This window comes from Ambystoma mexicanum, chromosome 9, assembly GCF_040938575.1.
Source record: "Ambystoma mexicanum isolate Mex_15411 chromosome 9, UKY_AmexF1_1, whole genome shotgun sequence".
In the NCBI taxonomy this organism is placed as follows: Eukaryota; Metazoa; Chordata; class Amphibia; order Caudata; family Ambystomatidae; genus Ambystoma; species Ambystoma mexicanum.
Genome location: NC_090931.1, coordinates 1,458,342,099 through 1,458,368,147, shown reverse-complemented (window position 1 = coordinate 1,458,368,147; position 26,049 = coordinate 1,458,342,099). Strand labels below are relative to the sequence as shown.

General features: G+C 48.3%; 1 protein-coding gene across 2 annotated transcripts in view; it reads left to right on the top strand.

The window, feature by feature from the left end:
* Positions 1-26,049, top strand: part of GMPPA (GDP-mannose pyrophosphorylase A) — a 191,947-nt gene that overhangs the window by 51,818 nt on the left and 114,080 nt on the right. For both annotated transcript variants that reach the window (XM_069616877.1, XM_069616878.1), the window contains exons 5-6: positions 1,540-1,732; positions 23,061-23,120. In XM_069616877.1, coding sequence (XP_069472978.1) covers positions 1,540-1,732; positions 23,061-23,120 — 253 coding nt within the window. The remainder of the gene's footprint in view (positions 1-1,539; positions 1,733-23,060; positions 23,121-26,049) is intronic.

Here is a 26,049-nt window from a genome sequence, read left to right as displayed (position 1 = left end):
CTTCACTTATGCTCACACTCACTCTTCTTCGCTCACTCACCTTTACATTCTGAACCTCTCTCACACTCATCCCTCTCACCCTACCTCTCTGACTCCCCCTCACTCTCCACCTCTCTTCCTCCTTTCTCTCCTTCTTTTCTATTTTATCTCTCCATTTTGTGTTCTCTTTTCTCTCTCCATTTCCCTCTCTCCCTCCATTTCCTCTTTCCCTCTCTCCCTCCTTTCCCTCTCTCCTTTCGCGCCTCTCTCCTTGCCCCTCTCCTGCCCTCTCTCCTCTTCATTTTGCTCATTCTCTCCATTTCCACCCCTCTATTTCTCTCCTTTTCTTCCCTCTCGTTTCTTTCTCTTCTTTTCTCTCTCCATTTCCCCCTCTCTGTTTCTCCCTCTCTTCATTCCGCCCCCTCTCTCCCTCCGTTTCCCCTCTCTCCCTCCGTTTCCCCTCTCTCCCTCCGTTTCTTCTCTCTCCCTCCATTTCCCCTCCCTCCTGCACCTCTCCTTTCCTCTTTCTCAGTCTCACTGTCTCTCCTTTTCTCTCTCCTTTTCGCTCGTTCTCTCCATTTCCCCCTCTCAATAGCCCTCCATCTCGTTTCTCTCTCCTTTTCTTTCTCCATTTCTCCCTCCCTGTACCCCTCTCTCCCTCCTTTCCTTCTTTCCCTCTCCCTACTTTCCCTCTTTCCTTTCATACCTCTCCTTCTGTCTTCCTTCGTACCTCTCCTTTCATGTCTCTCCTTTCCCTTCTCCTTTCCTTTTTCTTTCTCCCTCCCCTTTTCCCTCCCTCTCCCCTTTTCCCTCCCTCCCCCTTTCCCTCCCACTCTCCCCTTTTCCCTCTCTCTCCCCTTTTCTCTCCCCTCCTTTTCTCGCTCTCCCCTCCTTTTCTCGCTCTCCCCTCCTTTTCTCGCTCTCCCCTCCTTTTCTCGCTCTCCCCTCCTTTTCTCGCTCTCCCCTCCTTTTCTCGCTCTCCCCTCCTTTTCTCGCTCTCCCCCCCTTTTCTCGCTCTCCCTCCTTTTCTCGCTCTCCCCCCCTTTTCTCGCTCTCCCCCCCTTTTCTCGCTCTCCCCCCCTTTTCTCGCTCTCCCCCCCTTTTCTTGCTCTCCCCCCCTTTTGTGCTCTCTCTACCCCCCTTTTCTTGCTCTCCCCCCCTTTTGTGCTCTCTCTACCCCCCTTTTGTGCTCTCTCTCCCCCCCTTTTGCGCTCTCTCCCCCCCTTTTGCGCTCTCTCCCCCCCTTTTGCGCTCTCTCCCCCCCTTTTGCGCTCTCTCCCCCCCTTTTGCGCTCTCTCCCCCCCTTTTGCGCTCTCTCCCCCCCTTTTGCGCTCCCTCTCCCCCCCTTTTGCGCTCCCTCTCCCCCCCTTTTGCGCTCCCTCTCCCCCTTTTGCTCTCTCTCCCCCTTTTTGCGCTCTCTCCCCCTTTTTGCGCTCTCTCTCTCCCCCTTTTTGCGCTCTCTCTCTCTCCCCCTTTTTGCGCTCTCTCTCTCCCCCCCTTTCACACACCCACCCTCCACCGCTGCGTTCAATGCAAGCCGTGTCCTGTTTCTTCCCCTAGGTACCTCCAGGAGTATGCAGCACTGGGAACTGGCGGTGGCATTTATCACTTCCGTGATCAGATCCTCTCTGGCAGTCCGGACTCTTTCTTCGTCTTGAACGCAGATGTCTGCTCGGAATTTCCTCTTCAGGAAATGCTGGCTTTTCAGAAGAATCATGGGGGCACACAAAGCTTCATTATGCTGGGTACGACGGTAAGGACGTCAAGCGGACTGTCAAAGTGTAGATGATGAGCAGTGTCCTGGGCAATGGAACAAGGACGGGCAAACCCTAGTGGATGGGAGTGGCAATACATTGGGGGGAAGAAGCTGGGGTGATGGGTGGTTGAGGCATTGTAGTGATTAGGTTGAGATGAGGCGCTGCTTTAGTCCTGTGTGAACACCAGGCCTAAACACACCGCCATTTTCCTTTTGACTTATTGTGTGGCCCAAAGTCTAGGGATCTTCACCATCTTCTTACTTCTGGAGAATCCGAGCATGTATCTGCGGCTCTCTATCGTACACTTGGTATCACATCGGTGGGTGCACATGCAGAGATCGTCGCTCGGGTGCTCTGATCCACCCCCAGTACTTGCACTATTGGTCAGTGAGCACACATTAGGTTTTGGTTGGCTCTGGATATGTGGAACTGTGCCCTCCTATACAGGAATTATCTCTCTCCCCAGAACCTCCTCGGCTTTGTCACGGTTGGAACAGTGGGGCATTGCAGCATGAATGGAGATGCTTGTTGGGCTCTGAAGTCTTGCTTTGCACTTCAATGAAATGTGTGCTGTTAGACAAATGATTGTCTTTCACTTTTTCTGGCGTTTGTGGGCACTGAGCAAGCATTCAGGTTTTTCTTACGCCTTACGAAATACCTAATTTATTTCCCACATCTAAAAGGTCTGCACTAAGTGACATCCACCTAAAACAGCTGATGCTTTGCAAGGCCTGCTGAGTGCCAGAATACTTGTGGTTAAAGGCCTCACTATGGCAGTGCCGCCCTAAACATCCTCTTCCACTTTTATAAACTGCGTAACCAGTGTCTCTTCCCCAAAGTCTTCAACTGTTCTCCTTTTCTAGTCTTGTCATTCTTTTGATCTGTATTTGTGCCTTACAATTGTCACAAATAAATAACTATGGGTTATCTGCTAGAAGCATCAGCAATGGATGTGGGCTCTTAAGGACAAACATTGATATTGCATGATGTGACGAATCAACTTCCGAGTCACCAGTGGTCCAGGGATCAATATCTGTTTCTAAACCATCAATCAGTCCCACACCTCTAGTACATCAGAAGATTTCCGAACAGATTGGAAACACAAGCAAATTATAAACCTCCTTGTCCAATATTGGTAACGTGGATGGAACGGCAGGTTTATCTCTGCAAGGTTGTGTGGATCGTTGGTTAGTTGCAACACAGCGAAAATACAATTATTACCCAATGATAAAAGGGACTGTTCAGTCAAGGTTGTATACAAATATCTACAAATCATTATTATCACAACAGACAGTTCTAGCATACTACAAAATACAACCCACCCTGTAAAGGAATGCAGAGGACAGTTTCAAGAAGGAAAAGGGATGCACTCTGGATACTGATAGGAGGGTAGTCGGTAAAGTAATGAATTACAATAGTTCAAGGATACTTGGTTTCAACACCAAGGGAGAATTGGGTTGTAAAATGTCACTAGGGACCTTCGAAGAAGGACCATGGGGACCACAATGTACCTTGTACTTTGGTGCTCATCAGCATTGAGTAAGTTTTACTTTGTAGCTCCTGCGACAGAGTTCAAGATGGGAGACGGCTGCGGGTATCGGGCAGCAGGCAGTTCGGCGAGCGAGGCTGGACAGATGGCTGCAGGCTGGCCTACACAGCGGCTCAGGTCAGGAATCGGTGTCTTAGTGCTGGTCGGTGGGTCTGGAGTACTGGTTGAGGCGTCTCGGATGGTGTTCACGACTGCAGCTTAACAACTGTCAGCGGTGCAGTCTGTTGCAGCTCGAGGGGCTCGACTGCCTCTAAAATGTCCTTTAAGGCGGACGTCGGTATATGCTTGTCGATGCACTCCTCCTAGCTTCTTCACTGGGCTTGTGTCGTCCTTTAAGGCCGACGGGCCAAAGCTGAGGGGAGTGTTGCAGGCAGCTGGCTTGTCCTTAGTTTGGTTCAGACACACTCTGGCAATTGCCACCTTGGAAGCTTGCTCCAGAGCCTAGCAGGGCCACTGTGTGCTGCCGGAGTACCGGTTTTGGAGCTGCTGGAGGGTCTTCTGGATTCAGTATCTCCCTCTGTTCCCTGGGAGATGTTTAGGGGAGGGATCTTGCTTCCCTCTTGGAAATCCTGGTCTTCCTTCACTGGCTGAAGCTGTAAGGTAGACTGTACCTTCAGCCAGGGTCCAACGCTATATGAAATGATATGGCATTTGTAACGCGCCTATAGTGTTTCAAGGCGCGACGAGGCGGGGGGGGGGACAAGGGGAGACAGACAACTATCCTACTAGGCCAGGTGTCATTCAGATCGCGCAAGTGCAAGGGTAGAGGGGAAGGGAAAAGTGCATGGGTGAAAGGGAGAGGGGAAGGGGCAGTACAGGGTTATTAGCATACAGCATATAGGATAAATAACAAGGGCCAGCTGGTGGCAAGTGCGAGGTAAGTGCAGACAAGTGCTGGGAAGGGGGGCTGTAGGGATACAGACACAGTCCCGCAGTGCAGGGGTTGCCGGGGAGGCAGTGCAGGGGAGAGTGGCTGGTCCAAGAACGGTGAGTGGCCCAGTTGCAGATTCAGTGCAGTTTCAGTAGTATTAGCAGGGGAGAGGGGGAGAGAAAGCGGAGGCAAAGAGGAAGGTTTTGAGGTGCTTCCGAAACCGGAGATGGTTCTCCTCAAGTTTCAGGTAGGCAGGAAGGCTGTTCCAGAGGGAGGCCCCTGCAGCGGAGAGAGATCTGCCCCCAACTCGTTGTTTGGAGAAGCGGCTGACCCTGAGGGAGTTGGAGGCGGATGAGCGAAGAGCTCGAGAAGGAAGATATTTAGGAAGAGAGAGTTGAAGGTATTTTGGCTCAAGGCCCCAGACGGCCTTGTGGACAATGCAGAGGGTTATGAACTTGATCCTCGCAGTCACTGGGAGCCAGTGTAGTGATTTCAGTCCTGGAGAGAGACGGTCCCTGGGCTTGAGGCCAAGGACAAGTCTCGCAGTCCTGTTCTGGATGAGTTGCAAAGGACGGAGAGTAGAGGTGGGCAGATTTAGATGGAGGCTGTTACAGTAGTCGAGCTTCGAGAGAACCAGGGCTGTAGCTACAGTGAGCTTCTGGGGGAAGGAGAGGAAAGGAAGGATACCTCTGAGGAGGTGTAGCTGGTAGTGTGACTTCTTAGAGACGTCGGATATGTGAGGAGAGAAGGAGAGTGTGGAGTCGAAGATGACCCCGAGGTTTTTTGCCTTGCAGGAAGAGGGCCCAGAGAGGCCGGCCAGAGAGCAGCAGGGAAGGAGGGAGTGGGAGTGTCGATGAGTAGAATCTCAGTTTTACTGGCATTAAGGCAGAGGCCGTTGGCGGCACACCATTCCTGGATAGCAGAAAGACATTCAGAGATGAGGGAAGGAGAAGAGGAGGCCGAGGGTAGGCTGAAAATGGGCTGGGTATCATCCGCATAGCACTGAAAGAAGGGGCAGAGAGCGGCGATGCGGTGGGTGAGAAGTTACAGATACTGGTTGAATAGCCAGGGAGAGAGGTTAGATCCCTGGGGGACACCACAGGTAGAGAAAAAGTTGTCAGAGAGGAAAGACCCTAGTTGGACCTGGGAGGGTCGATTTGAGAGGAAAGGGGTCTGCCACGCCAGAGCCTGACCAGTGATACCCAGGTTATCACGGAGACGGTTGAGCAGGATGGTATGGTTGACAGTATCAAAGGCAGAAGAGAGATCAAGCAAAATGAGAACACATGGAATGTTAGAGTCAAGGTTCGAGAGCAGGTCCTCACGGATGTTCAGGAGAGCAGTTTCCGTGCTTCTGGCAGCTCTGAAGCCAGACTGATGGTCATGAAGACTACCAACAGATTCAGCATGGAGATTAAGCTGGGAGATGGCCAGCTTCTCCAGGAGCTTGTGCAGGAAGGGAGTGATAGAGATTGGGCGATAGTTAGCTGGGCAGGAAGGGTCGGAAGAGGGTTTCTTAAGAAGGGGGTGCACAAGGAGTGCTTGAGAGGGGATGGGAAGACTCCAGAGGCGAAGGGGTGATTGCAGAAGGCGGCAAGGGCAGGAGCCAAGGAGTCGATGTGGTCCTTGATAGTTTTGGAGGAACAGGGGTGGACCTGTTTTGACGAGACTTTCATAGATCGGACTTGTCTTGAAACCTTGTCAGCAGAAAAAAGGGGAAAGGCAGAGAAGGAGAGAGGAGGGGTGGCTGCAGAAGAGCCAGAGGAAGGGCAGGGAATAGAGGGGGGGAGGTGATAGGAGGAGAGTGAGGACAGGATGTCCTGAGTTTTTGAAATGAAGTGAGAGGCCAGTGCCGTGCAGAGGGCCTGGGAGGGGACAGGAGAGGTAGAGACTGCAGCAAGGTTGGCCAGCTCCTTGCAGATTTTAAAGAGTTCGGACGAATTGTTAGATGCCGCAGAGATGCAGGCTTGGATAAGGGCTCTCTTCTTGGTGAGAACGGAGAGCCGGTATTGCCTTTGGAGCAGGCGACAGGCCTGTTTGTCAGAGGATGAACATGAAGCACGCCATTTTCTCTCTGCCACCCTGCACTTGCGTTTAAGGGTGACGAGATCCGAGTCATACCAGGAGTTACATTTGGCTTTGGGCTTCAGGCGGATTCTCATGACAGGGGCAAGGATATCAAGAGTATCAGATATAGCAGAGTGGAGAGGGCTGTGTCAGGGTGGGAGTCAGCCGAAGGGGGAGGAGGGGGCGAGAAGGTGGCAGCGAAAGCCTCAACTGACACGCGCTTCATGGGGCGGATGACCGAGAAGGAAGGTGGCAGTGATGGGGGTGGCTTTGCCTGTGGGGTAGGGAGGGTGAGGTGGGAGGAGAGGAGAAAGTGATCACTCCAGGAGAGAGGAGTGGAGAGAGGGACAGGTCAGAGGAGATCAGGGCATCAAGAGTGTGCCCTGCAGAATGAGTCGACCCAGACGGGAGAATAGAGAGGGATAGAGAGTCGCAGTGGTCGCGAAAGAATCCAGAGGGGGGACAGGAGGCATCCAGGTGGATGTTGAAGTCTCCAAGAAAGAGGAGTTGAGTGGTGAGGAGGAGAGGTCCGCCCACTCGGAGAGGAAGGAGGAAATTTGACCAGGCGGCCGATAGATAGTAGCCACGCTAAGGGAATGGCTAGGAGAGAGAGAGAGTCGGCAGACAAGACATTCAAAAGAGGAGTAGGTCTGCGTGGGAGTAACAGTGGCATGAATCCACTCAGGGAAGATAAGGGCCACCCCCTTCCAGCACGGTTGGCCCTGGGCACGTAGAGGATCTTGTAACTGTCGGGTAGGAGTGTGTTAAAGCTGGTGACAGAGCTGGCCGTGAACCATGTCTCAGTGAGACCGAGTACGTCAAGGTCAAGTTCGTCAAGAAGGAGGCAGATATCAGAGGAATGTTTGACGGCAGAGCGAGAATTAAGAGTGGCAATGTGGAGACGGTTGCCATCTTTGAAGGACTTCCGGGGAGGGGTACAGATCAGAGGTACGCCCTGCGGAGGTGAAGGAGCACAAGAGGGGGTGGGGAGGAAGGGTAGAGGCAAGGTAGTCGAGGACAGAGGAGGGGGCACAGCAGGAGAGGAAAGGAAGTTGATGAGGCATGGGAAGCGTCTATCGAAGAGGTGAAGGTTGGCCTGAGGGCCTTGGACCAAGACGGTCTCTTTAGCATAGACATTAATGATGGCCTTAGAGGAGTGGAAGGAGGCCAAGAGGACATCCCAACGCCGAGTCCTTCTTGTTACTCCTTGCAAAGAATTCAGATGATCTACCCAAAAGCGGGGCTCAGCCCTCTTTTAAAGCCAAATGGGCCACGGTAATTGTAATGGTTTATTTGTAAAGTGATTGGTGTAGGCTAAACCTACCTTAATGAACCAATCCTGGATCCCCAACAATATTCTCCTGTATGCATGAGGTCATAATAACCAGAGTGCTGTGCAATGTAGAGGGGTGAAAACATGTAATACTCCCACCCTTCTTCCTGTCTGTTGTGGATGAAAGGGTCTTTAGTTAAGGGTGCTCTCTGTGGTTCCCGATTAATGCGACCGGTCTCTCTTGAAGCTGCGGCGAGACCAGACTTTGTCTCCTGCAAACCACATTCTCCTACCTCCTGAATGGGGTCCCCCTCCGGGGGTTGCCTATTGTAAACACATAGTCCCAGACATGACAGCTCACTGTCATTGATACTTTAGGGCGGAGCTGGCTCCAGGTTGACACAATGCATATGATAGGGGTGTTGGGGGTTTCCTGTCTCCTTTGTTTAGCCTCTGCAGGCAAGCCCCTCGTGGGCCTGTTTGAATTAAACTTCAGTATGCAAAGCTGCCACCAGCAACAGAGCTTAAACAAAGGGAAAGTGCGGTCCATGGAGCCTTTGTTAGTTATTTAGGCTAGCCATGGCAGGGGAAGGTTTTTCCCTCCTCTTCTGAGATGACTTGATGTACTCTTGGCTGTCATATCTCAACTAAATAGAATATGGTTATGGGTATTGGACCCTGTAGAGTGCGCTATGACCAATGCTACTGTAGTAACTGAGTTAGTGCGGCTGCGTCGTCCAATCAAGGTACAAGTGCAACCATAAGCACCCGTGGATTGTATAAGATTGAAATATCTAGATCGGTGTATCGCGCTCTTCCCAATATTTGTCAGATTCAGCACATTATTGAAAGTGTATCAAAAATCCAAGGATTGTAAAAGATTTTAAACAGTAATCTGTTTAATTGCTTCACAAAGTCAGCCGACACGTGTTTCGACCGTAGTCGGTTTCAAGGCAGTCATCCAGTATTCCGTGAAATAGGTGAATGTGGTTTTGCTAGAATACTTGGATAGATTAATCCATATGTGTACGCAGTAGTACAGCTCACTAATGCTGTTGTTGCTCCCCAATCCGTATTGGAAGTATATTAGTTTTGAATCCTGTCATCAATTGTTAGCATACTACTGGATACAGGTATCGACCGTCTTTAAACCCGATCTTGGCTATTCGTCCAAGGGTTAAATCCCAATTCAAAGCACGTGTGGCCACACTCGCTTTGATTTGGGATTTAACCCTTGATACCTGTATCCACTAGTATGCTAACAACTGATGACAGGATTCAAAACTGTAATATGGGAAGAGTCTTGCCTAATGCTCTTTAAGGTTTTTAATAATCTGCTGCCTAGCTCTTGTATATTTATTTTCTAGTACTTATTCAAATGTCTCGTGACCTATATGTAATGCTGTAATCAAGAGTGTATGTATTTTTCCCTATATCCGTCTATTGCCCTCTTGTGTAAGCCTTTGGGCCTGACTATGCGTAGCTGCCAGCCCATCTCCTCTTAAGAGTGAAGCCTGAGTGCTGTGCTACTTATTGAAAAGGCTTTGGTCTAACTTGGTGGACACCCTCTTTCCCCCCTTATGGTAGATCTCTTCACACCCCGTACCAGATGGGCACATTTTAACAGTCACCAGGAAAGTATACAGGCTGTAGTAAAGATGCAAGGCACAGGTCAGTAGCCATATGAAAAGGGTATGCATTCCTCAGCATGGATACAGAGCTCTGATCATATATATCTATCCATCTATCTCTAACCTAGCGCTACACACCCATGGGTCTCAGAGCGCTGAAAATAACAGGTGACATTATTATCCCACAGAGTGATACTCAATGTATCGACCTCGTAAGGATGAAAGGCTGAGTTGGCTCTACCGGAATTCGAACCTGCCACAGCAGGCGGAACACGCATATCAGGGCGAGCATTCGCGGTGCTATCTGATGGGCATAAGCAGCCACACTGAATGCACAGGACTTCAAGCATGGCAAACGAGAGAAAGGCACACATACCATAGCGTACATGGAGGACACGGGTTAGAAGACGGCTGCAGTTGTTGTGCCAGGAGTGTGCCAAGAAACACATGACTTTCTGATGTGCTGTGTATGAATGGGTGCTGTTCTAATATATGAAACAATACAACAGCCACTTTCAACCAAGTGGGTGAATAGCTCTGGGGCCATATGCTTGCCTTGGGGACAGGGCGATACTGAGCATCATGGCTTCAACACCCCGGTCGGGTTGACTTCACTCCTCTCAAAACCTGTAGATGGATACATTGTTTACCACATTGTGGGTAATAAAGATGGTAGTATGTAACATTGGTTACCAAGAGCTCTGAAATTGGATTCCCGACGCGATACAAAACACAATGAATTATGACATTATCTTCTGAATGAGACTGTTTTTGAAGATTATACCCTTAGAAGGAACTCACTTAGGGTCTGACCATTTGGAAATATTTAGACACCAGCAATTTAGACAGTTTAGGCATTATGAGATTGAATGAGTTGCCCAGGATCACACAGTTTGGCTAAGTTGAAGAGTTGACCACAATATTTCCCAGTTCCTATTGTACAGGAAGGTGCAATTATTTGTGAACATTTGATATTCAAGAACTAAAAAAAATTCCCTTTAATTTCCGACCTAACTTGGAAATGATTCAGATCTGATACTTCAAAATGACATGGTTTGAAATAGGAATCCTTCTATATACATTTAATGCAACATTTCCATAAACTTTTTACTCCTTCATAAATGAAAATCTTCACGTGCCAGACTCTTGATTGATGCAAGACTGAAAATAAATCTCATCTCGGTTTTACTCCTCTACTCGAGAAAAAAGCAAACCTTGTGGGCGTCAATTAAGCAGACTTGAAAATAAGCTTTTAGTGGAAAAGAAAGAGCAGGCAATGGGCTACATATTGTCACCAGAATGTGAGAAGGGAAACCTTTCCATCAAACACAACACAGTATTATTCAGTGAAGTAACCTGATCTGTCCAGGATCAAAGTTGCCCAGTGGCAGCCTCAACACATTGGTTCCACTCTCTCTCTAATTTGGCTTCCAAATCACCTTGTATGATGAACACGTTCTGCTCCTCATTGAGATGCTAAGTGCAGTGCCATGCTGGATCCCGCTGCCCAGGTTTTACAATCCGTGTTTGGAGGGAAGGCGCTCCTAGACCTGCTCCATGCTCGTATTTGGTTAATTTTTATAACCAGCGCCATCTTGTACTGATATGTGGACTTGAAACACAGTAGGGGTCACTTTCCCAGAAGTTGATATACTCAGTTTATCAAGCTTAGAGAGAGGAAAGGTTGAGTCGACCCTGGCTGAATTTTGTACCTTTACCCAGTTGCAAAGATCGGTGTTCACATTAAGTGCTTAACACGCCAAGCTATCATCTTAACCCTTGTGGCACTCCAGTTTATCAATATGCATTTCAACTTCGGTTATTGCATGAATATATAGTGATCACACAAACAGTATATGCTACAATGAACGCAGAACTCCGTACAGGATTAATGGATCAGATCAGAACTTGGTTTTCAACAACCAGGCAGGAGGCTCAGATCCTCAGCAGCGCCTTACATAACATTATGAGGTATGCTGTGTTAACATTCTGTGCAGACATCTTTGCACAAGCAAGCCCGATGGGGGTTAAATTAACAGCGAAAAACAGCAGCCTAAGAAGCGGACAACTTGTGGAACGCCAAGGAAGGGAGCGTCTACACGAAAGCCTACGATTCAATGAAAACCTGAACATCCCGCAGCCTTGCAGGGACACTAGGGGAAAATAGCCCAGATGGCTGCAATAAGCAACTCCCTTTTCTGACCCGAAACCAGATACTACTATGGGTAGCACTAAATGAGCATTGCAGCCTTGAAGTAGCAGAGCCAGACACCCACAGCCGCCAACTGCACACTAACCCTCGAATTGGAGACCTGGCCACTTGTCTTGCTGTGTGAAGGCCATGTAAATGTAGTCCCCCCGCCAGCAATCGGATTGCATTTCCTTTTTGTGTTTTCAGTCGATCTGTGAACCAGGGGCCTGGCGTGTGTGCGCCTTCTGTTGCTTAAGCTTGTAAGGCTTTTCCACTCAGCTACTGTAAGGTTTAGGGATGATGTTGGCACAGGTGAAGGATTCTTGTCCATTTTTGCAATTCATTGACATTAAGGACGGCAGGTGTGTTTTGAAGATGCTGAAGTGTCCCCAAGAAGTAGATGACATGGTGTTACCACCAAGGATTGGGGCATCCCTAATGTTAGTGGGTTCTTTTGCGTAACCAGATCTATTCATTTATGAAAGTTCTGTGCTTCATAATTTTGGAAAGTCGTAGCCTGTCATGAGGCAGTCAGCACAAATCATTTCTCCACATGTGGCTCCATGGTATTGTGGTTATTTCATTCTCTTTGTCTTAAAAGGGGAGGGTTTGGAATACAACCTAAGGCCTATCACAGCAGAGATGCTCCATCAACATTGGTTCGAAATAAAGGGTGGTGATAAAATAGCAATTGCTCACGGGTTCCTACTGAGATTTTGGAACTCCTGGCTTGAGGCCCAGAGCCATCTTTTTTTAGGGCCAGTGCAAATTGCCTGTGCCAACTAATGTGTTATGCCCCTTATCGCTCAGGTCTTCCCCTTAGTGTCCGTGGCCGAATGTCCACCTGGCGGTGCAGCGCGCTTGCCGTCCTGGGCATGCAAATGCTCTACCCTCATGATAAAGCTGAATGGGTTCTGTTTTCTCGGGCCTGCACACGCTTGCCCTCAGGTACCATCCCATGCACTGTCCCTCTGAGGTTGCTCAGGTTGGTGTCTCCATTGCCAGATACCACCTCCACAGGTTTCTATGGGGAATGACGGTGACTGGATGGCAAGCAGTGGCAGTGTTTGATTCTGGGACACCTCTCAATCTTGGTTTGATAGGTATTTGCCATAGGTTCCTTGAAGTTAACCCAGGGCTTCTAGAATTGTTCGTGCTGAACTGCAGAACTACTGATTGGCTGAACTTTGAGCTTTCTCTCTTTTATCCTATGGGTTTGCTGGCAAGACTCTGCAGGGTTTACTCCTTCCTCATCTTTTCTCCATTTCCAGTACCATCTCCCCTGATAAGAGAGGACTGGTATCCTGAGTCTTTTAGATTTCCTCAGCTTTACCCCTTCTTTACTCACTAGGGTTTCCTTATTTCTGCCTTTTTACTTTTCACCCCATCTATATTTCCTGGGGGTTCCAGGGTCCATGGATGTTTCTCTTTAACTTCTTACTTTGACATCCTTCTGGTATTAGATGTTTCTTCTTAACCCCCCCCCTAACATTACATACATTCCCTATTCCACTCTGGGGGTTTCTCTTCTACTTGTCTAATTTCTGCACCTTCCTTTATCTTATTGTTAGGGCAAGTTTCCTTTTTGGGGTCTGGCTTGCTTACCTTCGGGGTCTCCTTAATGTTTTGCTGGCTTCCTTGGTTTGTCTTGCTGATGAAATGAAAAATAATTGTCTTCTCTGGGTTCTTTCGCCTTCCTGGAATGGTCTTTTTGGGAAAGAATTCATTGAGTATTTACTTCTGGGCCCTGGGTTGGTGAGTTTTTCTCGGTGCTTCCCATTAAGGGTCTCTGTGGTCTAGATTCTTGCGGGTGGGTTTCAAGTGCATTTCCCCATTGACTTCCATTGGGGGCTCATCCAGCTGTGCTGCATCCTCTTCTCTGGTTGCAGGTATTTGAACTTACCTATTGAGCTCTTTTTTTTTTGGTCTCCTCCGGTTCTCCTGTGGTATTTTACCACCAGATCCTCACCTGTGGTGTAGAAATGTGACTTGTCTCCTTTTCTACATGCACTCAATTTGCCTATTGGCTTTGTCCCATTGACTTCTATGGAGAACATTTTACTCACCTGAGACTCTAAAGTGACTTCATGGGCACTTCTCTGCCCCTTGACATTTCTCCTGCTTCCAGTTTAGGTCTAGGCTGTTTTAATCCAAAGACCAGAATTTTTGTTTGCGCCTGTGGTATGCATTTTTGACATCCCGTCTTCTGCTTCTGCTAAAGTGAATGCCTGATAACTAGAACCAGTATTTTTCCTGATATGTAATGACCTGCTGCTATCAGACTAAACGAATCTTGCCTTTTGGTGGCAGCTAGCTATGTGTTAAACATTTATTCCCTCTAAACTGTGTGTTCTAATGTCTGCTTCCCAAAGCCCCCCTGTGGGTTGCTGGAGCTTGCCATATAGCCTTTTGATTCTTAATACACCATGGGGATCACCGATACACATGACTGTTCAGTCTGGCTAACCCTAGCCTTATCGTTGTTTCAAATGATTATTTCGAGGGGATTGGGTCCTCCGACGTATTCCATATCTATGACGGGTAATGTCCACAGCTGTGCTGCTTCGGAAAATCTTTGGCGTTTGCGCCCTGCGTCAATGACGTCGATGCGCCGTCCCCGAGGACCTCCTCCGACGGCACCCGATGTGGTAAGTAGGACGCACGACGCCCATAGCCTCAGTTCTGTTTTTTTCCGCGAACGTGTTCGCTTTGTGAATCTCGGTACGCCTCGACTCGTTGGAGTTTGCTGTTTTCAATTCTCGGTTCGTTGAACCTGTTCGGTTTGTGTGAAGACCTGTTTGTGGCGATATCTTTCTCATCTTCAACCCCGCGTCCGGGTTCAAGAACTGCGGGGACTGTGGGTCCAAGATGTCGGTCACGGACTCGCACAACACCTGTCTCTGGTGCCTCGGGGAGGCCCACGATACGGACGACTGTGTCGACTGCCAGTCGCTTACGGCAAAGGCCTTGTGGGAACGCAAGAAGAAGCTGTCGGTAGGCCGGGTGTCTAATCCCCGGAAGTCGAGGTCTGCGGGGCTTTCGACGGATGACTCGAGGGGCGACTCTCCTTCGGGCTCGGGTGGTCGGCACGGCTCGGACAAGGGTAGCCGTTCTCGCCATGCCCGTTCCAGGTCCCGGTCCTCGACGCGCTCGAGACCGCGTGATCCTGTGTCGTCTTCGAAGAAGACGACGCCGCCTGTGGCGCCGAGGTCGTCGACTATTTCTCTCGAGGCTCCGCCTCAGAGGGGGTCGTCGGCGCCTAGGTCGTCGAGAGACACGCTCGGAGCTCAGGCTTCGAGGCCTGTGTCGACGCCGCCGATGCAGTCGACACCGATTCGCGCGACGCTGGCGCCGACTCGTTCGGTGCCCTCGACACCTTTCGAGGCTGTGGTGTCGGAAGGGTCCCGTGGCACGGGGTTTGCCCCTAGAAAGGCTTTGGCTAAGGTCAGGCACTGCTTTGGTCCGGTCCTCAGAGGTCTTCCTCTCCCCGCCTGGAGTACATTTCTGAGGGTGATGAAGGCTCTGATGGCGGCTTGGTTCCGGTTCCGGATGAACTTATCTCGGGCCATTGTGAGTTTGATGACCTGCGGCAGTCGCTGCATGATGCCAGTGGACTGGACACCTCTCCGGAGGTGGAGTTTTGTAGGCCGGAGCCTGGCACTCATGCCGATTCTTCATATTGGTGCCTTATGTCTCGGGTCACCGAGTACTTGGGCTGGTCAGCTCCCCCATGGGAGTTCGTTCAGGATGATCTCACGGACATCCTTGATCTCGGTCCACCCACTGACCCGGTTTTGCCTTTTCATATGGCTCTGCAGAGAAGGGTGGCGGTGGCTTGGACTGCTCCGGAGAGTCTCCCGGCAGTGGGCAAGTCTTTGTCGCGAAAATACCGTCCAGCCAGTAGCGACCCCTGCTACTTGTCTAGGCACCCGACCCCGGAGAGTTTGGTGGTGCAGGCGGCTACGGCCCCGGCAAAGCAGGCGTCGTATCCTACCATCCCTCCGGATAGGGATGACAAACGTTTTGACGGCTGGACGAAGAAAGTGTTTTCTTCGGGGGGTATGGCGCTTCAGGCGGCCAACTCCATATGTACCTTGTCTCATTTCACACACACTCTGTGGTACTGTGTTGCATTAGCGGCTGAACATATTCCCGAAGGGGACGAACGGGGCGGTTTCCTTGCTATGGTTCAGGAGATGGCAAGGATGCCATGTGTGAGGCCGTTCAGTCGGGTTTTGACTTGGCGGATTGTGTCAGCCGGTCCATGGCGGCGAGCACCGTAATGCGCAGGTTTGCGTGGTTGCGGAAGTCTGGGTTCGCTCCTGATGTGCAGTCCCGGCTCCTCAACATGCCCTTTGACGGTGAACACCTTTTTGGCAGCAAGGCTGACGAGAGCCTTGAGAGGTTGCAGACCTCCAAAGCTGCAGCAAAGTCGTTGGGCGCTGCAGTTTGCCAACCTCCGCCTTTTCGTCCTAGGGGACAGCAATGGAGGGTTGCTTCCTTTCACTATTACTCGTCCTTCAGTAAAGCGAGGGGAGCTGGCAGTCAAAGAGGCCATCGTAAGAGTGCCAGAGGTGGAAACAAAGGTACTCAAGGTGCCAAGGCCGCTCGGGCAGTTGCCTCTTTGCCCTCAGGCAACGCCGCAGCCGCTACCACTCAGTCATGAGGCCAGGTCCCATGGTTCGCCGGTTGGGGGAAGGCTGGCACATCATCTTGTAGAGTGGCAAGCCATTACTTCGGATGTGTGGGTTCTGGAGATCATAACCCATGGCTTCTGGCTTCCTTTTCGGCAGAGGCCTCACAACAATCCACCAGGGAACCTCTCTTTGAAGTGCCCGGATCCGCTCCTTGCGCAGGAAATTCAAGCCCTGTTGGAGAAAGGCGCCATAGAACTGGTGCCTGTAGCGAGAGGAACAAGGGATGGTATCCCCCTTATTTTTTGATTTCGAAGAAAGACTGGGGAATTGAGACCCATCATGGACTTGCGCGGTTTGACCAAACTCGTCAGGAAGGACAAGTTCAAGATGGTGACTCTTTCTCAAGTCCTCCAGGCCCTTCAACTTCAGGACTGGTTGGTGTCTCTCGACCTCAAGGATGCTTACTTCCATGTGCAGATCCATCCCAAGCACAAGAAGTACCTGAGGTTCGCGGTTGGCGACTCGCACTTTCAGTTTCTGGTCCTGCCGTTCGGATTGACCTCCGCCCCGAGGGTTTTCACCAAGCTCATGGTAGTGGTGGCAGCGCATCTCAGGAAAGGGGGGATTCACGTCTACCCCTACCTGGACGATTGGTTGATCAGGGGGAGCTCTCCCGAGCAAGTCCTGGATCATCTGTCCATCACCTGCCACTCCCTTCACAGGCTGGGCTTCTCCCTCAATTTAAAGAAGTCCCATTTGACACCAATGCAGTGGCTCCAGTACATCGGAGCAGTGCTCAACACATCCCTGGGGCAGTGTTTTCCTCCTCAGGTGAGGGCTCTTCACATTCAGCAGATGGTGAACAGGTTTCAATTTGCCCAGGATCTCCCAGCGTCCGAGTTCTTGAGACTGCTCGGCCTCATGGCATCCTGCATTCTTCTGGTGCCAGAGGCTCATCTGCGGATGAGATCTTTGCAGTGGGCACTCAAGCTCCAGTGGTCTCAGTCCTCCGGCAGGCTGTCGGACCCTCTTCAGGTGCCGTCCTCGGTAGCCTGGGACCTTCTGTGGTGGGCCGTCGAGGGCAATCTGATGAAGGGGGCCCCATTTTGGCTGCCCTGGTGACGATCGTGACGGACGCATCCCTCACGGGATGGGGAGCTCATGCCAACGAGTTGACAGTCAGCGGTTGTTGGTCTCCGTCAGAGTCCAGACTCCATATCAATCTGTTGGAGCTGAGGGCCGTCAGGCTAGCCCTGAAGGCTTTTCTGCCGACTGTGTGCGGAAAGAGTGTCCTGATTCTAACGGACAACACGGTGGCCATGCACTACCTCAACAAAAAGGCGGGGGAAGGGTCACTTCCGCTGTGCAGGGAGGCGATGCAGCTCGAATTCTGGGCCATCCAGCAGGAAGTTTCGATCTCGGCTGTTCATCTGGCCGGAGACGGCAACGAGACGGCGGACGCTCTGAGCAGGCAGAGCTCGATCCCTCACGAGTGGGAGCTGGCTTAGGAGATTCTCCTGGAGATCTTTGCCCTTTGGGGGACCCCTCAAGTGGATCTCTTCGCCTGCAGTGTCAACCGGAAGTGCGAAAGGTTTTGCTCGCGGGAATTTCCTCCAAAAGGAGCCTTAGGAGACGCGTTCGTGGTGGAGTGGCCATTCCCACTGCTGTATGCGTTTCCTCCAGTCCCCGTCATCCCACAAGTGCTGCGGAGGTTACGGAGGTTCGGTTCCCGGATGATCCTCATTGCTCCGGCGTGGGCCCGGAGGACGTGGTACCCGGACCTTCTAGACTTGTCCATCTGCCCTCCACGTCGTCTTCCCTACCGAGACGATCTGCTCTCACGGGAGGGGGGTCAGGTTTTCCATCCAGAGTTCAGATCCCTTAATCTTCAGGCTTGGCTTCTGAAAGGTTGAGGTATAAGGATTGGGACCTCCCTGAAGACGTGATGGAGGTGTTGCTCTCGGCCAGGCGGCCGGCAACTAAGTCTGTGTACCGTTGGAGAAAGTTCTGCGAATGGTGCAGAGTTCAGAATGTGGATCCTTTTGAATGTGACATGCCCATGGTTCTGTCTTTTTTGCTTTCTTTGGCCCACAGGGGCTTGCAAGTGGGGACCATTAAAGGTTTCCTGGCGGCGCTCTCCATATTTAAGCGCTCGTCTGAAGAGTGTTCCTATTTTAAAATTCCTTTATTTCGCAGTTTTTGAAAGGGCTCACTAATGTGTTCCCTCCGTCACCTTTTCTGGTGCCAGGTTGGGATTTGAACCTTGTTCTTAAGTTTCTTATGGGTGCTCCGTTTGAGCCTTTACATTCTTGCCCTTTGAGGCTGTTAACTCTGAAAACGGTGTTTTTGGTTGCGGTTACTTCCGCTCGCAGAGTGAGTGTGTTACAGGCACTTTCAGTTAAGCCACCTTTCACTGTGTTTCATAAGGACAGGGTTGTCCTTAGAGTTCGTCCTTCTTTTCTTCCGAAGGTGGTTTCGGAATTTCATTTGAGCCAGAAGGTTGTTCTTCCGGCGTTCTATCCTCCTCCACATCCTGGTAAGGAAGAGGAGAGGCTCCATAGGCTTGATCCTAGGAGAGCGTTGAGCTTTTATATTTTGCGCATGTCCCGGGTCAGAGTGGACGATCAACTTTTCATTGGTTACGCTGGAAAGCGTTTGGGACAAGCTGTGACGAAACAGACTTTGTCTCGTTGGATTATTTTAGCTATCTCCGAGTGTTACCGCTTGGCGGGTAAGGATCCTCCGGCTGGCTTGCGGGGCCATGCTACCAGGGGAGTGGCTGCGTCTACTGCTCTGCAGAGGGGAGTTCCTATTTGTCACATCTGTGATGCAGCCACCTGGGCTTCAGTACATACTTTTGTACGTCACTACTCCCTCGATTCCATCAGAGGGCAGGATCTGGCCTTTGGCAAGGCAGTTCTCTATTCCGCAATTTGATTGCGCATGCTAAATTTGTATTCTAAATTCTTTCCCACCTCCTTGCTTGGTACTGCTTTGGGAGTCTGTCATAGATATGGAATACGTCGGAGGACCCAATCCCCTCGAAGAACAAGTTACTTTCTTACCTGGTAACGTTCTTTCGATTGGGATGGTCCGACGACGTATTCCATATCGCTCTCTCCCTGCCTTCCCCGCTGCAGAATTTCTTTTGCGATTGCAGCTTGCGTTCCGCAAGGCCTTGTGTGTCTGACTGGCAGAAAACTGGTGGCACACGTTCTGGGAAAAAACTATAACTGAGGCTATGGGCGTCGTGCGTCCTACTTATCACATCGGGTGCCGTCGGAGGAGGTCCTCAGGGACGGCGCATCAACGTCATTGACGCAGGACGCTGACGCCAAAGATTTTCCGAAGCAGCACAGCTGTGGACATTACCTGTCATAGATATGGAATACGTCGTCGGACCATCCCATCGAAAGAACATTACCAGGTAAGAAAGTAACTTGTTCTTTTGGCTCATTGTCCTCATGTGTTTCCCACCCCCTCCCAAAAAATGCTCTAAGATGGTGTGTAGACCATGTAATAAATGGATCATTACAGAGTTTTGTTCTGTCTTTATAGAGCGTTTGTTTGACAGTGGCACTTCACCTGTGCACACAAATGAGCACATGCATACAGGTTCTCCTGCTATACCTTCTCCCTTTTTCTCCGTCCTTTATTCTCCTTTGCAACTTTCCCTCCATGGTTCTCTATGGAACCCTATTCTTTTTGCTTTGTTTTTTTTTTCCCGACCTTAATTTTGGAGGGGAAGTAAAGCCTTCAGCTTCACTTCCCCTGCCTTTTGCTAATTTTTAGTTTTGGCTATTGGCAACCTTTAAAGCCGAAACTATTGTCATTAGAATAAGAGCTTTAACATGAGAGCTTGAAATGGAGGCTTTGAATGTACGTTTGTAATGCTTTTCAATGTAGATGGCATATGAGGATTTCTGTAGTTTGGCTATGTGTCCCACCCATTTAAAGCCCATTGCTAAGTGAAATCTATAGGATTTTCCTCCCATTCCCACCTTTTTCCCCTCCAACCACACCTCTTTTTGCACTCTGGTTGAATTTGTATTGTGTGTTGAATTTGTCAGCCATTTATGCTTCCAAAATGTTATTAACAAGTTATTTGACTTTATTGATGCTTTAAAATATATTTACTGCAGCTTTCAAGTTATGTTACACATTTTACTGTATTTTATATTTAAAATAAACAAGGTACTGTAATAGTTAGTTTTGGTTTAAAATGTCTCCGAAAACGTTCATCTAATGATTTGTGGGGTGTTGGTATAGTGTTTTTGATGTAAGCAGCACTTAATTGGCTGTGCAGTGAGTGATGTCAATATGATGTGGTTGATTCTCGAGTCTGTGTGTTTGTTTATCCCGGCAGCCATTTCATTAAAACTTTTGTCTACTACTCCTGAACGCGCATGACTACTAAATGTGGCTAGAGCCCTAAAATGGCAGTGCTGTGAGTTTTTCGCTTGCTCTTTGGCCATAATGTAGTTTGCCTTTTCAAGTCAGGAAATCCCATATAAGGTCACAAACTTGCCTGGGAAAGCTGCTGCTTTTGCGGGCTAGTGAGCCTTTGAGTGTGTGTGTGTGCACCACAGCAAGGGGGCTGCAACTGTCTATTCCCAAACCACATCCTTGGTGCCAGAGAGAGTGCTGTTGGGGCTGATGTGAAATCAGGAGTTGTCCCTGTTTGGAAAACTGACTTGTGCATGCACCATTCACCATTTAATGGTGCATGCACCAATCACCATTTTATGGTGAATGGTGCAGCTCCTTTCTATTGGTGAGCCTTGACTTGCTTTCATCTCCAGTTTTGGATGAGCCGACTCCTGCAGCCATTCTTCAGATCTACATTGGAACCAAGAAACCTTTGAGGAAGGGCCGCCCTTTGAAATGTGCACGACTTCTGCAGTGTACCAGCATCCTTGACAGTAATTGGCCCAGTGAAGCCCTGCTCCTCTGCCTAATCTCAGAAGACCCTTGTTGGTGCTGCAGCCCTTCGACTTGCATGCCCCAAGAGCCTTCGGAAGTGTCCCTGGACTGCCTGATGGACTGATTAGCTCTCTTGTGGGCTACCTCGGCAGAATTGTCACTGTTCTGCATTCAAGCCTGGATCTTTTATAAATGTTTTCAACAATTCAAACACTTCCAGATACTCTATTGCAATCCACCACCCCCATATGATTGGACCAAAACTTCTTCAAAGAAATCCAATTTTTTCCCCCAATTCCTACGTTTTCATTGGCCAGTTTTATCTTAATTGTCATCTTCAGATCATATGTAGAACACAAATGTAAATCATTTCTCTTTGAATTAGCAATACTATCTCATTCCCCAGGTCATTGTTCCCTTGAAACTTTCCAATCTACAAAACTGCTATTTGATTGCACATTTGAAACTCCTGAGTAGTCTTAGGCATTGACTTCCCTTGCGCTTTACTGCTGACCAAAACATTTAAAACTAAACCCCTTCTGTCACGCCCTCAGGCATCAAGAGATTACATCTATTATCTACGATACTTATCCGACCATAAAACTCATGGCTGGTTTCTGCAACTGTGCTAACCGCCAAGGTTGTGAAGTTACTTATTTACTTGTCCTCTGGCTTATGAAACTCATAGCAATGTTCCCTTTGAAAACAGCCCCAAATACCGTGTTTTTATTCATTTGTAAAGAGCCCACTATATTGAGATTCATGAATTCCCCACACATTTGTATTAATGTGCATGTATGTTTTTACATTAAGTGGGTTTAACATTTTATCTTTCTGCGCGCGTGTCAGTTAATATCTATCCTTTGTAAACAGTAATACATATCTCATCCATAATTCACTATACTTCGGTACATATGAAATTGCAACATCGCGTCCAGTTTGCCACCACCCCCAGTTATTAATATGGCGATGCTCAACATGAACCACTTGTAATCGTGGGTACCTTTCCTGACTGCCCCAACACACCTGGGAAAATCGGATTCAAGGGATAGGTAAGCATACCTGTGCCTGTCTGTCACTGCTCCACCGCTCCCACCCCAGTCACCCCTCACCCCAGTCCTCCATAGGATAATATTGGGTCGAAACCTCCCAACTCCTCCTTACTTACCTTTGGTTGTCGTACCAGGGTCAAGTTTCCTGCCCCTGGGTTAGCCTTGGTTCTGGAGGAGCTGGGATAACTTGCCTGTCTGCTTACAAATTGTTATTAAACTTTTAAATAGTTAGGAACTGTTTTAAATTACCACCACAAGCCAATTACATCCCTGTAGAGAATACCCTCCCTGACGAAGCCTTGTATTGGAACCTGTGAGTTTTGGACAATAGGCCGATACATTACATCTTAGGGCTGGGCTTCTTAAGAAAAGGGAATTGTACTTCTGACTGGTTCTAATAATTGTACCTACATCTGAGAACTTGCCTGTTTCATCTGGTTCGTTATTTCGTGATGTATTGTAAGTGAACCTACTGGTGTATGTATATATTTGTGTTATATGGTTTGTGTGATATTACTACCTGCTAGTTTCATTTCTTGGTGTGTTCTTAAAGGCCTAAATAAATAACTGTATTTTGATAACAGACTTTCTCAGCTGAATTGTTGTGTGTTAGTCTGTGTGGACTCATTGGGGGGGGGGACCCTGACCATGCCCACACTCTCCTGAGACTAAGCTTTGAATACTCTCCCCACTACCTTGATTAGGTTTTGCCTACACTCTGTCTCCCTGCTGACTGTAAAGAGGATGGCCTCCTAAAATCTACGACTTGATTTTTAAAATCCATCTTGACCTTTATGATACTCTAATTTCTCCAATTTCATCCTCTCATTTCTTGCATTTCCATTGCTCTATTTATTAATTTTTCATATTTTTCAATTTCCCTCTTTGAAAACTTTACTTTTTTCCCCCTCTCTGTTCAGAGTTTCTTACTCGTTATTTGTGTTTATTTCTTCGCGCACATATATCCCTTTCCCTTTATTTTTGCTGCATGTTTTGGTTTATCTCTTGCCCTCTCATTGACTTTTTATTAAACTTTGTTGCTCTGTCGCTCACTATCAGATGGGGCTTTACTCCCGCCTCAATTCTTCTTTTGTAAGCGCTCCATGATGATAATGTTTTGTTTCTCATAGGCTAACCGGACACAGTCTCTCAACTATGGCTGCATCGTGGCAAATTCTGACACACAAGAGGTACCTCATCTTTTATCTTTTTCACATCGTACAATAAGAGAGTAGGATCTGGTGGGCTGATGTAGGTCTGGTATTGGAAGCTGGGAAGGAGCATGTGAGTTTTTTTTTTTTTCTAAATTCATCAAGGGTGGAATATTATGATGATCCATGGTCAGCAAACACTTGTGTTAACTTTCGAAGGTTAAGAAATTGAGTAGTAGTCATTTGCATGTGTTCATAAAATGCGAATTGAGGGTTTTGAGTTTTCGGGTGTGTCATTGTATTTGTTTATTTATACAGCGCTTAAGCACAGGTGGAGTGCTTTAAAGCGCTTCAAGGCGGGAAGGGATCATTCTTAGGCCTTGAAGTTTCCGAATGATCTAATTGGGACAGTTATTGTGTCGGACATGTTGACAATTCCTTTAAAAACAAAAAAAATGAAAAGCATGGTAACATTTATGGATATTGTGCCTTAGTTAGATTGATGAATATTTTTACTTTGTGGCTTTCACAACCGTATATGTCTCTTCCTCACATAGTTATCGTACAATCAAAATGGAAGTTCCCCTGTATGGATGAGCAGTGTAATTGAATTGAATTTTCTTTTAAAACGCACATTTGGTAAAAACGAGAAAGGAGGAAAAGTGTATTGATTTTGGGGTTACTGATGTTAGTCAGACCAATTTCTTTTTTAATTTTTATATTTGGTAGAGGCCATAACTGACCCACAACTGTAAAGTCACAGTGTACAACACATAAAACAAGTGGGAATAAAATCATGTATAATTGAAAACTTTGAAATAGAATTAACCCGAAACTGGATACCTGGTTCTTCTCTGATAGCTTAATGAAAGTGCCTTGAAGTGCGCTGAATCAAAAGTGCAAGAGAAGACATTGAAGATCCATCAGAGTTGGGGTATTGTGTTCAAATGCACAGAACTGTCGAACAGGCCTGGATCGGCATGAAGGACTTCCAGACGAGTGAGTGCAGAGGGAAGACAGGAATGTACAGAGCATGAAATTGGGAGGAATTCTGAACAATTACACTTTTTCAGTATACACATTTGACACTAGCTGTATTTTGCAATGGATGTAGCATGATTGCTAAAGTTGAAAGAAAATTGATGGTGAAACAAAGCAATCTAGCAGAGGATTTGAGTGTCGGGAAAACAAAGCCAGTTGGGTGAACCAGGGCTGGATGGATAGGGCAAGAAGAGCAGATCAACACAGTTTCAGAAATGAGTGTCAAGGAAAGGGAGATAGTCCTTCATGGCCCTGAGAATGTTTCCACAATAAATGCACATTACAGTAGCCCCACCGAAGGCCGAGAAAGTTATGATTTGCTCTTATTCAGCACTGAGCCATTAACCGCAAGTGTCTTCGCATTCTTGATTAGGGACTACAGCAAAAGGATTGTGGATGGGCACCCACGATTCTTAGGAGAAAACTCCCGAAATACAAAAAAGGCCAGGCACTCGTCTGTTTACCCAACATGACCTCCCACCATCTCCTTCCCACACTGACTGACACCTCACCGCCCCTCGGCTGAAAGTCATGTGCAAGATTGTGAAGAATCAGCAACCTAATCTGAAGTTTTTCCCAGATACTCCACTGTTCTCCTTCACACAACCAAACGATTGTCAGGATCATAATCCAAAAACAAGCTACAGAATTCTGGACACACTGCTTGCCATTAGCAGAGCAATGATACTGGGTTGCTATGGCCACCGTTGAGACCTTTCAACTTCGGAACAAGCAGTATGTATTTGAAGGTGCATCTGATGTTATGTGACCAGCACCAGAACTCAGGTCAGATTGGGAGCCACATTAATCAGTTTGTTCAAAGTCCACCTACTTTCAATGTGGCTGCTCACAGATATAGACCGTGTCTGGTGTAAGAAAATTAAAATTGGCCAAGCTTTGCATGTAGGCTTCTGTGTACTTTTGTATTGGAGGATATCTGCTAATTTCCACCTCTTTCACTGTTGCCGTTCGTAAAGGAGAAATTCAGAATGTCCAAGGAATATGTTTTTATACCGGATACCCAAGTTGTTAATCCGTTAAAATCAACCACCCTCCCCTCTGGCCACGAAGGACCACGCCTTCCAGGAACTTTGAGATCAGGGTTGAGTTACATGGCACACTAAAGCAGTCCGAGAAGTACTGTTTCCACAAAAGCACCCTTTATTTATAGAGCTTATGATAAAAATACAACTGCACAGACCGCACAACAGAATGTCAATGGTATATAAAACATTATTTGTATATCTGGATGCTATAGAAACAACTGGGTAACTCTTGGTAAGCCTTCTAAATCCCCTGAATGTATAAGGCTTGTTGGATTCTGTGGAATTTTGCTAATCTTTGGTGAGGGAACAGCCTGCCAGGCGACAATGCATTGGTAACCTGGTATTCCAGTAGTAACAAAAAACCTGATCCGGCAACACTATCAGCCGTGGTAAAGCCTGCGGTAGGAAACCACAAACGTTCATTATTGTATCAAGAACAGGTCTCTGGCATTTTCAGCACATCTCATGGAGTGTGCCCCGGGATTGTGACCATGCATCCTCCGTGCTCATCATTCACTTTGCCTTGGGAGGACCTGACCATTTTCAACTCCCAGCTCCTCAGAACCAGGCAGTGTGTGCTCCCTTTCCTCCAACCACTCTCCTCCCTCCTACTCTACCCACCATCTCTCCTTGATCCTCTCTCGTGCCCCTCTCTATTTCCTACCTCCACCCTCTGATAATGCCTGCTACCTCTCCCTCTTTCTCTCCGCTCCACACATCCAATAAGAGAGTCCTATTTTATAGTATCTTTATATGGACAATCGTCTGTGAAGGTAAGGATTTTTTGCACATATAGGCGAGTAAACTTACAAAGATGAGCCTTTTAGTGCAGTCGGGGGAACCGTGAATGTCCAAAGTCGTTCAGCTACTCCAAACACTGA